Source organism: Eublepharis macularius, chromosome 4 (assembly GCF_028583425.1).
Source record: "Eublepharis macularius isolate TG4126 chromosome 4, MPM_Emac_v1.0, whole genome shotgun sequence".
NCBI classification, from domain to species: domain Eukaryota; kingdom Metazoa; phylum Chordata; class Lepidosauria; order Squamata; family Eublepharidae; genus Eublepharis; species Eublepharis macularius.
Window position 1 is genome coordinate 26,513,562 of NC_072793.1, and position 12,386 is coordinate 26,525,947.

Consider the following 12,386-nt stretch of genomic DNA (forward strand, 5'->3'; position numbering starts at 1 on the left):
TTGCATTGTTTATTGAGCGGCCCAACCGTTGATTATATGGACTTACACTGTGTAATCTTAACATGAGTCTCAGTGAGAAAGGCGGTTTGTAAATATTAAATATGCAAATAAATTTCCTAGGTTGCAATTCTACCCTTCGTGTTTGTGCGATTTACAAGAACGCCCTACAATAACGGTGCTTGTCTGTGTGTAACAATAGATGTAGGGTTTGGACTTACTTGCCTGCACGTTTTGTCAGATATACTTATCAGGGTTTTGTATGAAAAGTATGCAGTATTATGCATTTAAGTGTAGATGGTACCCATTGGGATCCTCTGACTTAGGTGTTCTTCATTCTGTATTACCCTCTTCCTCCCTTGTAGGCACTTCATGAGCTGGGCACTCTTGCCCCTTGGTTATGGCAAGCTGCACAGAGATCCCTAACAACCTTTTTTGGGGGAAGGGCATGGTATTTTGGATTCATTCGGGAAAAGGTATTGTGTGCTAGCAGTTAGGGTGACCAGATGCAAATGAAGGGGGGGATCCTGTACACTTGATACCGGGCAAATCCACACGCCCTTGGCACGTCCCGGCATTGCGCTAAATGTTCGCTAAACACCCAGAAGTGTAGCGTCTTTCTAGCTCGTTTTCAGAAATCACACTAGAAAGACGCTATACTTCTGGGTGTTTAGCGAACATTTAGCGCAACGCCGGGACGCTCCAAGGGCGTGTGGATTTGCCCACTGTTGCCGCAGAGGGCATGTTCAACTTCTCATGCTGGCGCAAGGGAGACTTTATTTGACAAAATCCCCTTTTTATGCCTTTGAAAAGTACAGGAGTCTTCTATGGTAGCTGTATCCCTCTCAGCAATCTCGAAACATGACACAGAACTCCGAGCATTGGAATCCCGCTGAGAAGTTTTTATTCTTGGGGAGTGGTGGGCAAGTTAAAATGATTCCAAGGGGACTGAAGCCATGGGCAGGAGGCAGCAACGGAGAGCATGCAGTCAGCTGAAATGGAAGCAGGCAGCAGCACAGGAACGATAGTTTCCTAGAATGGCTGTACAACTAATGGCGTGGAAAAAGCCTAACTCAGCCAGTTCCTTGTGCGTGTGTGTGTGGGGGGGGGGTACAGTTAGGCCTCCTGCCTCACATGGTCCTTCCTTGGAATTCTCCTCATGATGAGGGATATAGTCCAAGTCATACTTTTGTGTTTGCTCCAAGATGTTCTCTGAGAGCCCAAGTAACAGAATGGGTTCCTGAAAAATGTCTGGAGGTGTCATGATTAATACACAGAAAGGGAAACTAGTGAGATGAAACGTACTTTTAGTTTCCGGAGCCTGAGGGGAAGGAGTGTGGAAGCAAGGGGCCCCAAGAGATACAGAAAGCTGCCCTGTGGTTGGCTGTTGTTATTTATTTACGGAAGAACGGGCAAGGCCTGTCTCCTTCTGTTAGCCCTCTCCTCTGAGCCTTCAGTGCCATCTGCACAAACAAGATATTTTCCTAACTAAATAGGCGGTTCAGCTCTGAGTCACAGACCCACCTTCATTCCCAAAGTTTCCTTTAAAGCTGGGTTATTGTCTTGTCCAGACAAAAGCTGGACAAGAACTAATAAGCTGGACTAATACGGAGCTAGTGGGTTAAAGAATGTAGGTCTCAACGTATGTTGTCATGGTCAGTCTCTGGCATCCTTAAACTTCTGCTCCCAGGTTTGTGAGAAGGGGTGCCTTCTGCTACAGTGGAGCGTACAGACAGTGTAGCTCTTGTCAGCTTGCCTTTGCTTTCATCAAACTAATTTTTTTCTTTCTAGCCTCGAGCTTGAGGAGTTAATATCCGTCTAAAGCCACAGGAGGTCTGCACAGGAACAGGGCGTTGCTGGTTATCTCAGTTGCCGTTTGGGTTGTAATGACGCCTATCTCTATCCGGCCCAGGCAAGGGCTGCCCATTGGCTGGGGCAAGACCTGACTCATTCCAGGAAGCAACAGGCAGACAGTAAGCTAGACTCAGGTGTCTACCCAGCTAAGCTGCACTACCTCTGAACAGAAAGCCGACACCGGTCCGTGGTCTTCTGGTGCTGCTGGCACCATGGTGCTTAGAATGGAGAACGGTGAGCTTGTGTGGTGGGGAGCCTCCGTGCTTCCTCACTGGGGGAGCAGGGGAAGTCCCTTGAAGCTTTAGTTTTCCTGGGGTGATGGTGAAGCCTGGGTCTATTCTGGTGTACTACAGAGAGCTACTGCTTTTGAAGGGCTTACCCCATATCCAGGCTTTATGTGTGTACATATAGCCCTCCTACTAACAATACTCTAATATATTGTTGGTAGAAAAGTGCTTTGAGACTCTTGTCAGTGACCAGCTGTGTGTTCCGTTTTCCCATTGCGCTTTCCTTGGGAGGGGGGGGGGCTGCTGTTGCACAGAAATGGGGGGCTGTTATAATTTAACTATTCCTGAGGCTTGTTAAAGTGGACGTAGCTGTGGCTTAGATTTTGAGGGATCCTTGGTGAATGGAAGAGCTGTTCCCTTGCTTTGTGTGGGATGGGCCAAGACTTTCACTGTACTTGAAGGGTGAGAGTTTCTGTTGGCAGCTTTCTCAAGCTACGTGCTCTGGCGTGTCTCTGGCGCAAGACGCTGCCTGCCTGTTCTGGTTCCACCTCAGCCCTCAGGCACTAAGGAGGCTGCTGGGAGTTGAGCGTGTGGGCAAGTGAAGCGATGAGTTTCTTCTCGTGTATCTGGGGGCTGGAGTTCTTCTTTCACCCCGCAGCTTATGTGCCCAGGATGGTGACATGATGGAAGCCCAAGCAAGAAATCTTGGAAGTTACTGAGACGGTTAGCTCTCGGCTGTCACCCCTTTTTAAACTGTATCGTGACTGTCAGTGTTGGCTGCCACCGATTATTATTTGTGGAGCTGCCTTGATGTGATGGGGAAAAGATAAAAAGGGAGAACTGCGAGGGGAGACCTGTCGGGTGAACTGCGCCTTTAGACTGAACACAGTCCTGTTACCCCTGCACTCTGGCTTCCCGTTTCCTTCTATGTACCTCAGCCGCCACAGTATCAATACATAGGGGACACTAGCTTTTATTAACTAGGTGGTAGCATGTAGCTTTGTGTTCCCTAAAGGGCTGCCAGGAACCCCAGTGGGGCAGGGGGTGCTCCCCAGCCTCTGTCCCCTGCCACCACTTATCTGGCCAGAGGGAGGAAGGCCCGGGAAATGGTCCCAGGCCAGCGCACAGTGGGCACCCTCTTGCTGAGCATGATGACATCACTTCCTCAATTGATTTATCGTGCCTGCTGGCAAACATGCTCCTACACTTCACAACGGCCCAGATTGACCCCTGTGAAGCATGACAGTACACTTCTGGGGTGGGCGGGCAGTGATGTAACTTCTGGAAGTGATGTCGTCATGCCTTCCAGGAGCATACATGCAAGAACATCTTCCAGGTAACTGCGAGGTCCCTATCTGTGAGCCTAATTATGTGGTAATTAATGAGGAGGTGATTTAAAACCGTTTTCCAGAGCTATTTTGACTGGACAGGCATTACATAGATGGAACAGAACAACCAACTGTTTTTTCGCAATTGGGTGTGGAAATTAGTTACAGATTCAGGGTGGTAAAATGGTAAACCAATGTACAACTGGCTTGTAACTTTTCCCCACTGGGAGATTACTAGTTGAACCTGAGTCTAAGTTAATGCACACACAGAAGCTAAGAGGAGAAAATAATTCTTTTTCCTCCAGATAGGGCTTCTCAGGAAATAATCACTGCAGACAGGCTTCTTCTCAGGTTACAGGCTACTCTATTAGCTTTTGGAGAACGTGGCCTCAGAACCAGTACAACAGTTAGATTTTAGTGGGCCCTTCAAAAAGGCTTGTTTACTTCATTAAAAACAAGCATCCTTCCCTACCCTGACCCCTATATCCTAACTGAACTAGCATTGCCAGGTTCTCTAGAACCCAACCCGGGGGTGTCGTGGGGGGCACATGGTGGGGGTAGAGTTGCCAGGTCCCTCTACCCTCCTGGTAGAGTCCCTGGAACTTACCTTGTGCCAGGCACGAGGTCCTTCTACACGCGTGCCTTGGAGCTGACTTGATGACGCCACTTCCGGAAGTGACGTCACTATGCCGGCTGCATGAGTGCTCCCGCGCTCCGCATGGGGCTGGTTCAGCCCATTTGGGGCCCAAATGAGTCCCAAACGAAGCGCAGGAACTCTCCTGCGGCTGGCGTGATGACGTCACTTCTGGAAGTGAGGTCGCCACACCTGTTGGGAGCACGCGGGGGGCGCACATTCTCCCATTGGTCCAGGAGTGGGTCAGTCAGACTTGTGGGAAGTAGCTCCTCCTCTGGTGCAGGGTCGGATTGGCTTTGCAATTCCAGGTAGGAGGGGCTCTTCCCTGGACCTCCAGTTTTTTCCGGCCCTGCTCTTGCAGGGTTGTGTTTGGCTTGCTCGCTGAGAGCAAAAGCAATTTCAAAAAAAAAAAAAAAAAAAAATAAGACGACGACGAAAAGAAGAACCGCGGCGGCGCGAGGGGCAAAGGAAAAAAGGGAAGGGTCTGTCCCCCCTATCCTGCGCTCCCCCCCCACGGATCGAGCCGCAGGGAGCGGCTAGAAAACGGCGCCAAAAAAGCGGCGCGTGAAAGGAGCCGCGGACGCACGGCCGATTCGGGAGTCCGGGGAAGCGGCAAGCAACCGCAGCGACAGCGCAGACCAGTGCGGCCAGCAACGTTTTTGCAGGCCAGGCCCGGAAAGCAACCTTGGATCTCCAGGTGCACGGGCAGCGGCGGTGTCGGAGGCACTCCCAGGACTTCATAGAAGGTAGGGAGAGACGTTCCTGGCGGGGGTCGGAGCGGAACAAGGCACAACCAGCGTGGCTGTGGCCCCTGGAGCCTTCTAAAGAAAGTGAAGCGGGGTGCTGGGTTGTCCCCCCCTCTCCCCCTTGTTCTCATTTTGGGGATGATTTTATCTAATGCTAGCCCCCCCCCGATACTGTGATCTCCCTCTCATCGGCCGCCATTTTGTATTCTCCCCTAGGCGGGAAGATTTTGGCGGGAATGGCCACCAAGACAGGGCAGAGCGAAGAGGGGACGGCAGAGGGACATTTAAGCAGCCTGGAATCTCCTAGCTCACCCCTTTCCCCTCAGTCAGAGCAAGGTCCCAGTGGAAGGAGCCAGGAGATCAATGTGGATATTGCAGGCCAGGAGACAAAAGCAAGTATGCTGGCCTGGATGAGGGGTGAAATGAGAAAGGAACTCAGAGCAGTAGTGCAGGAGTTCAGGGATCAGCAGGCCTCAGGACCATCGAAGGGGAGCCAGAGACACTCCTCTCACAAAGGCAAGAGGCAGGCAAAGTCCACTTCCCTTCACAGGTCCAAGAGGAGACGGAAGGAGAAGGAATACACGGAGGAATCATCCAGCCAGTCTGGAGAACTGGATTCAGACTCTGAAGCTTCGGCTCAAGAACCAGACTCTGATGAAGACCTATCAGAGGAAGAGGAAGATCCTATGACTTCGACACAGCTTAGGCTTTTTCCTCAGGACCTATATTCCAGATTATTGCCAAAGGTCCTGAGGACACTGGAAATAGCCCAGAAGGAAGTGGGGAAAGAGGACGCAGACCTACCTTACCCACAAGGCAGCGAAAAGGTTCTCCCCAAAGTGGGACAGCCACAGACCGGGGTGCCGTTGCCGGCTATGTTTCACAGCATCCTAAAAGCAGAATGGGATAACCCAGCGAAACCAAAGGCCTTACAATCAGTGTTCAATAAATTCTATAGGCTAGGGCCAGATGCAACAAGAAAGATCAAGTTGCCGGCAGTGGACGACCCGATTTCCAGTCTGGCCACCACATCAGTGCTACCTATGGATGCAGAGGGCATGCCCAAAGATCCATCCGATAAAAAGATTGAGCAGGCGCTCCGCAGGAATTTCGAAGCGTCTGCAGCATCGCTGAGAGCGTCCGCCACGGGTTCACTGTTTGCCAGGGCAGCGTTCACTTGGGCGTCAGAACTAGCGGATGCAGGCAAGGAGATCCCACAGAAATTCAGAAATGTGGTCAAGAAGTTGGCCCTGTCCACGGCCTTCATGGCAGATTCTTCAATGGACTCTTTCCAGATGACCTCGAGAGCCATGGGCTTCAACGTGACAGCAAGACGCAACACGTGGCTCAGGAACTGGGACGTGGACCCACCTGCACGCAACAAAGTGGCGGCCATACCCTTCTCAGGGACCAAGCTGTTTGGAGAGGCACTGGATAAATTCCTAGTGGAAGACAATGAGAAGAAAAAGGTCCTGCCATCCAAGAAACGCGACTTCAAGGGCAAGAGTAAGCAGTCCTTTCGAGACCTCAAGCGTTCCTTTCGATCTGGAGGTGATAGAACATTCAAAAACCGGTGGCAGACAAGACCCAGGAGTGACAACAAGCACTTCAGTTTCCGAAGACAGAGCCAACAGTCAAAGGGTCAGAAGAAAGGAAACCAGGCATGACTATCAGGAGGGCAAGGAGACCATTCCAATTGGGGGACGACTCCAACAGTTTGCAGTTCACTGGACAAAATCAATATCAGACAAGTGGGTACTGGAGACAGTATCCAAGGGCTACACTTTGGAGTTCGAAAAACGACCACCCTCAAGACTAATTACGCTGCCAAGACATCACTTGGAATCGAAACATCTCAAGATTCTCGGGGCCATTCGACATCTGGTAGCGATAAGAGCAATAGAACCAGTTCCGAGACATCTCTGGAATCGGGGCGTCTATTCAGTGTTCTTCATTGTTCCGAAGAAAAACGGAGAGGTAAGAGCTATACTGGACTTACGGTGGCTCAATCAGTACATAAAGTCCCGCAAGTTCAAAATGGAAACCCTAAAGACAACAGTAGGGGCAATCCAGAAGGAGGACTTCTTGGCTTCGGTCGATCTATCAGAGGCGTACCTCCACATACCAATACGACAGTCTCACCGCAGATATCTCAGATTCGCGTACAATGGAGAACACTATCAATACACAGCCCTACCGTTCGGATTGAAGTCTTCCCCGAGGGTGTTCACCAAAGTGTTGGTGACATTGGTAGCAGTGCTCCGGGTCCAAGGAGTTGCCCTATCCCCGTACCTGGACGACCTGCTGATAAAGGCTCCCTCCTTGTCAGCGGGAAGGACAGCAGCACAGGAAACAACACGTTGTCTTCAGGAACATGGGTTTGTGATCAACTGGAAGAAAAGTTGCATCATCCCTACGCAGAAAATCAATCACCTGGGAGTGCTCATAGATACAACAAAGGACAGAGCTTTCTTGTCAGAAGAGAGACAACAAAAGATTTCCACAATGATAAAGGCGATACAAAACAGGAAGAAAGTGGAGGTTATGTTCCTAGCGAAACTCCTCGGCATGATGGTGTCATGCCAGGATATTGTGAGCTGGTCCCGTTTCCACTCTCGTCCGCTCCAAACCTTTCTCCGCCCTTTTCAGAGGGTCATAACTCACAAACAAAAAAAGTGGGTGACGATAACAGAGTCCCTCAGGGTGGAGCTGAATTGGTGGATGGAGCCTGCCAGATTCAGGGATGGAATGCCGCTCAGAGACCCAAAGAGAACCATCATGACAACAGATGCGAGTCTGTCAGGATGGGGCGCTTATATGAAGGGCAGGATGTGCCAGGGTACCTGGACAACGGAGGAGAGGGACCAAAGCATAAACTTCCTAGAATTGAGAGCCATCAAGTACGGACTGTGGGAGATGCAGGGGGATCTACTGCATCAACATGTACTAATAAGGACGGACAACATGACGGCAAAGGCCTACATAAACAGGCAAGGGGGGACCAGGTCCCCAAGATTGAGCAGAGAGACAGAGGAGATCTTCCAATGGGCGGAAACACGTCTTTTATCCATAAAGGCGGTGCACCTGGCAGGGAAACAGAACACGGTGGCAGACTGGCTGAGCCGAAACTCAGTGGACCAAGCAGAGTGGAGGCTGCACGAACAGGTGTTCAGACAGATTTGCTGGAGATGGGGGACGCCAGAAGTGGATCTGTTCGCAACAACAGTAAACAGACAGGTCGCAAGGTTTTTCTCCAGGTGGGAAGAAAAGGCGGCCATCGGAACCGATGCCTTAAGCGTAGACTGGCCTCGTGTCCTGTTGTATGCATTCCCACCGATCAGCATTCTCAGCAGAGTGGTACAGAAGATAGTGGAACAAAAGGCGGAGGTGATCTTGGTAGCCCCATACTGGCCACGGAGACCGTGGTTTCAGGAGGTCATGAGGCTATCGAGGACAGACCCATGGGAACTTCCCCACAGGTCGGACCTGTTGAAGCAAGGAGACATAATACATCCAGAACCGATGTCTTTAAGACTGACAGCTTGGCGGTTGAGTTCGACCAACTGAAGAGGTGCGGCTACGCTGAGGAGGTGATAAAGACCATGTTGGCCTCCAGGAAGGACTCAACTAATAGGAGCTATGACAGGACTTGGCAGGTGTTTTCAAGTTGGTGCATAGAACGGAACTGTACCGCTCTGACTGCGTCCATCAAGGATATTTTGCTTTTCTTGCAAGAGGGTTTGACTAAGGGGCTGAGCACTAGTACCCTGAAGAGGCAACTGGCGGCCATCTCGGCTGTGAGGGGGTCTAGGAAAGGGGGGTCTCTCACTAAACACCCTCACATAAGACGTTTTATAAGGGGAACCATGCTCTTAAATCCTCCACGGGTACATAGGTTCCCTACCTGGAATCTGAATGTGGTGCTTTCCGCACTTACGAAGGAACCGTTTGAGCCCATGGCACTCTGTCCCCTTAGAGAGCTCACTCTAAAGACGTTATTTCTGGTAGGACTAACGTCCGCTAGAAGGGTATCGGAAATAAGGGCCCTGTCTGTGAATAGGGAACTTTGTATTTTCCATGCTGACAGGGTAGTCCTGAGGCCTGATCCAACATTTATCCCGAAGGTGAATTCCGAGTTTCACAGGGGTGAGGACATAGTGTTGCCTTCTTTTTGTCCTAATCCTACTCATAGCAAGGAGAAGGAATGGCATAAATTGGATGTTAGGAGGGCCTTGAGCTATTACATTGATAGGACTAAGGTTAACCGTAAGGTGGAGAACTTATTTGTCTCCTTTAGGAGGAGTTCTTTGGGAGCACAAGTGTCCACTACAACCCTGAGTAGATGGATCCGGGACTGTATTGTTCTGGCCTATAGGTCGAGTAAGAGGTCCCCTCCCGAGGGGATTACGGCCCATTCAGTAAGGGGAGCTGCGGCTTCAGCAGCTTATAGGGCTTTTCCGACTCTGGAAAAGATATGTAAAGCGGCTACCTGGAAATCGGTGCACACTTTCACCAAACATTATAAGGTAGACCAGGTAGCTTCGGCAGAAGCGGCCTTCGGGAGGAGAGTGCTACAGCACGTCCTGGAGGCCTAGAGTAGGACGTTACCCACCCGGTAATTCACTGCTGGACATATGTCCCACAAGTCTGACTGACCCACTCCTGGACCAATGGGAGAATGGAAGATTTGTGTTCACTCACCGTGAAGCTTCCTTTCTCCGTGGTCCAGGAGTGGGTCAGTCAATGCCCACCCAGTAGTTGTTAGATTGGGAGGGGTGTATCCTAACAGGTATAGTGGGATAGTTTTTTAGGTAGGTTGTCTAGTTGTACATGTTCTCAGTATGTTATAAGCAGGTTACAAGATGGACTGCGGCTTCAGTGGTGTACAGCAAGGAGATAGTGGGCTTGAAAAAGAACTGGAGGTCCAGGGAAGAGCCCCTCCTACCTGGAATTGCAAAGCCAATCCGACCCTGCACCAGAGGAGGAGCTACTTCCCACAAGTCTGACTGACCCACTCCTGGACCACGGAGAAAGGAAGCTTGACGGTGAGTGAACACAAATCTTCCATTCCTGAGGTGCCTGCCGATGGTGGGCAACCTCTGGGAACTTGCCACCTCCTGCTGATCACTGGGCAGTTGGTGGACGAGGGGGCAAATCCCCAGGAGTTTGCCTGTCACCAGCAGGCACCTGGGAACCCTAGGCGGTGGGTATTTACCTTTCGCATGCATGCTTAACTCTTCCTTGTCGCACCAAGAATGATGTCATTCCTGGTGTGACAAGGAAAGGAAGGCCCCCATGGGGGATTTATTTGATGAAAATCAGCCCCCCCCCCCCGGGCCAGAGCTCCTGGGCCTATTCCCCACACTTTACCCCCCGTTGGCCAGGTGAGTGGGGGACTGGTAACCCTAAACTGAACCCATAAAAAAAGCTTGTGTCTTTATCCAGGGCCACAATCTCTGTCCAAGTAAGATGCATAATTTCTCCCCTTTTTAAAGCTGAGATGGCACAGACATGCACAGGGCTGTCTAGTGGGGCTCCAGGGGCTCTGATTGGTTGGCTTCTAGAATCCCCAGGATTGGATCAGAGCCCTGGATATAGGTGGAACTTTGGGGTTGATTGCCACAGTCACATTGCAGGAAACGAGTGCAATAACCAGCATTTTGCAGACCACATGGTAGTGGGGAAACCTGGGAAATTCCATGAACCTTGGAAATGGATACTGTGCAAGCCTGGAGTCCCACAAAATTCTGACTTGCAGAACAGAGCAAGCCTGAAAATGTCTTGCTAGCCTCCTCCTAAGCTTGCTTTGTTGCCACACTTCCAGCATTCTACAATCTTGGTCTTGAGGTTTGCTTTCTGTCCTAGATTTTCTCACTTGTGTATTTCAATTTAGATTTTTGAGGGCATCGTATAAAGACTTCTCCATTGTTTGTGCAGTGGTTCATTGGGGGAGGGGCATTTGGCAATGATTGTGGTCTAGAGTGCAGTTTAGTGAGGTCTGCCCTATTTAGTGAGGTCTATCTGCCCTATTTCGTGAATACAGGGCTTTTTTCTCATTGCTGCTTAAGGTTGCCAGTCTCCAGGTGGTGGCGGGAGATCTCCCGGAATTACACCTGGTCTTCAGGTGACAAAAATCAGTTCCCCTGGAGAAAATGGCTGACTTGGAAGGTGAATTAGATGGCATTATACCCAGATGAGGTCTCTCCTGTCCCCAAACCCTGCCCTCCCCAGGCTCCATCCCCCAAATCTCCAGGAATTTCCCAGCATGAACCTGGCAACCTTAATGCCACAGTTTCTGCCTCAGCCTAAACTGAGCTCACAGCCTGTAGGATGGGAAAAATCAGTCAGCCATATTCAGATATACTTTGCTACTTCCATACGGTGATGTGGGTGGAAATAGTTTTTCCAAAGCTGCATTTCTGGAAAAAATACATGTAAATATGGTTTGTTTATCTATAGTTGTCAGGGCTGTTGTGCTGTAAATCAATCTTGTTAGATGGGCTAAATGTGGATATGAAGCATGAACTTGTGCTTGTACATGGTCCAAGTTGTACATAGTATATTTGCCTTGTTTTGTTAACATTACTTAAATATTTGCATTTTCTAGAAAAAAATTTAGATTCAGATTTTGCCAGAAAGCCCACATCATTTCTTCCATACATCCATGTAGGGTTGCAACTTGCAAGCCTCCAGGTGGTAGCTGGAAATCTCCCGGAATTACAACTGATCTCCAGGCAACAGAGACCAGTTCCCCTGGAGAAAATGGCTGCTCTGAAGGGTGAACTCTCTGGTATTATATCCCACTGAGGCCCCTCCCCTCCCCAAACTCCGCCCTCTCTAGGCTCCCCCCCCCCCAAATCTCCAGGAATTTCCCAATCTGGACTTGGCAACCCTACTGTCAATGTGTATTGCTTGATAGGCGGTTTGGAGCCTATTTCATTTTCTGGCTTGAAGTCTCTATCCTGACCCCAACTGTATGCAGGGTGTGGGATACTGACGCCATCAAGACCCATCTGCACATATTCACCTCACCAATAAAGGAAAAGCAAAATGAGTGTTTCTGGGCTCAGCAGGAGGCACCCCTTGAATTACCAAAAAGTGCTGCATTTGTTTGAGGACTTGGCTCCATAGATCCAAGGCAGTTGAGAGGAGCTTGCTTGCTTCAATTAGTCCACCCTTGAAACAACAAACATAATACAAATTATAGTATTACAGCCAGAAACATTTGGCTTTCCACTCTAAGCCCTTAGCACTGCTATCTATGGTGCCCACTTGCTTCTTGAGTTTTGGGGATAAAGTCAAAATGTACTGAGCAAGAATTTTTTGTTTTGTTTTACGAAGCATGAAGTTTGCGGTTATTCCTTAACAGCTGATTGACTAGCAAAAGGAGAGCAGATCCTAGGTAGATGTGTCACAGCTACACCCTTGGCTTAGCTATATACTTGGATTTTTAAAAAAAATTCTGGGTTTGGAAACCTCTCCTTACGGCTCTGTAGGAAGTATACTCTCCTCTTTCTTTGGGAAAATATAACCAAACAGCATGGATGAAGGGAAGCCAGCCCCATATCAGCACAAAGCTGCATAATGTTGGGAGTACCTT

The 12,386-nt window shown here is 49.8% G+C and overlaps 1 protein-coding gene across 5 annotated transcripts in view; it reads left to right on the forward strand.

Annotated features, from left to right (window-relative positions):
- The window catches only part of CYTH1 (cytohesin 1), a 76,304-nt gene that overhangs the window by 26,692 nt on the left and 37,226 nt on the right, over positions 1-12,386 (forward strand). Inside the window, exon 1 of one of the 5 annotated variants that reach the window (XM_054975824.1) lies at positions 1,971-2,085. The exons of the other annotated variants lie outside the window; for them this stretch is intronic. Within the exon in view, the coding sequence (XP_054831799.1) occupies positions 2,064-2,085 (22 nt within the window). The 5' untranslated portion in view covers positions 1,971-2,063. Of the gene's footprint in view, positions 1-1,970; positions 2,086-12,386 lie in introns of those variants that run through there. 5 annotated transcript variants of the gene reach the window in all.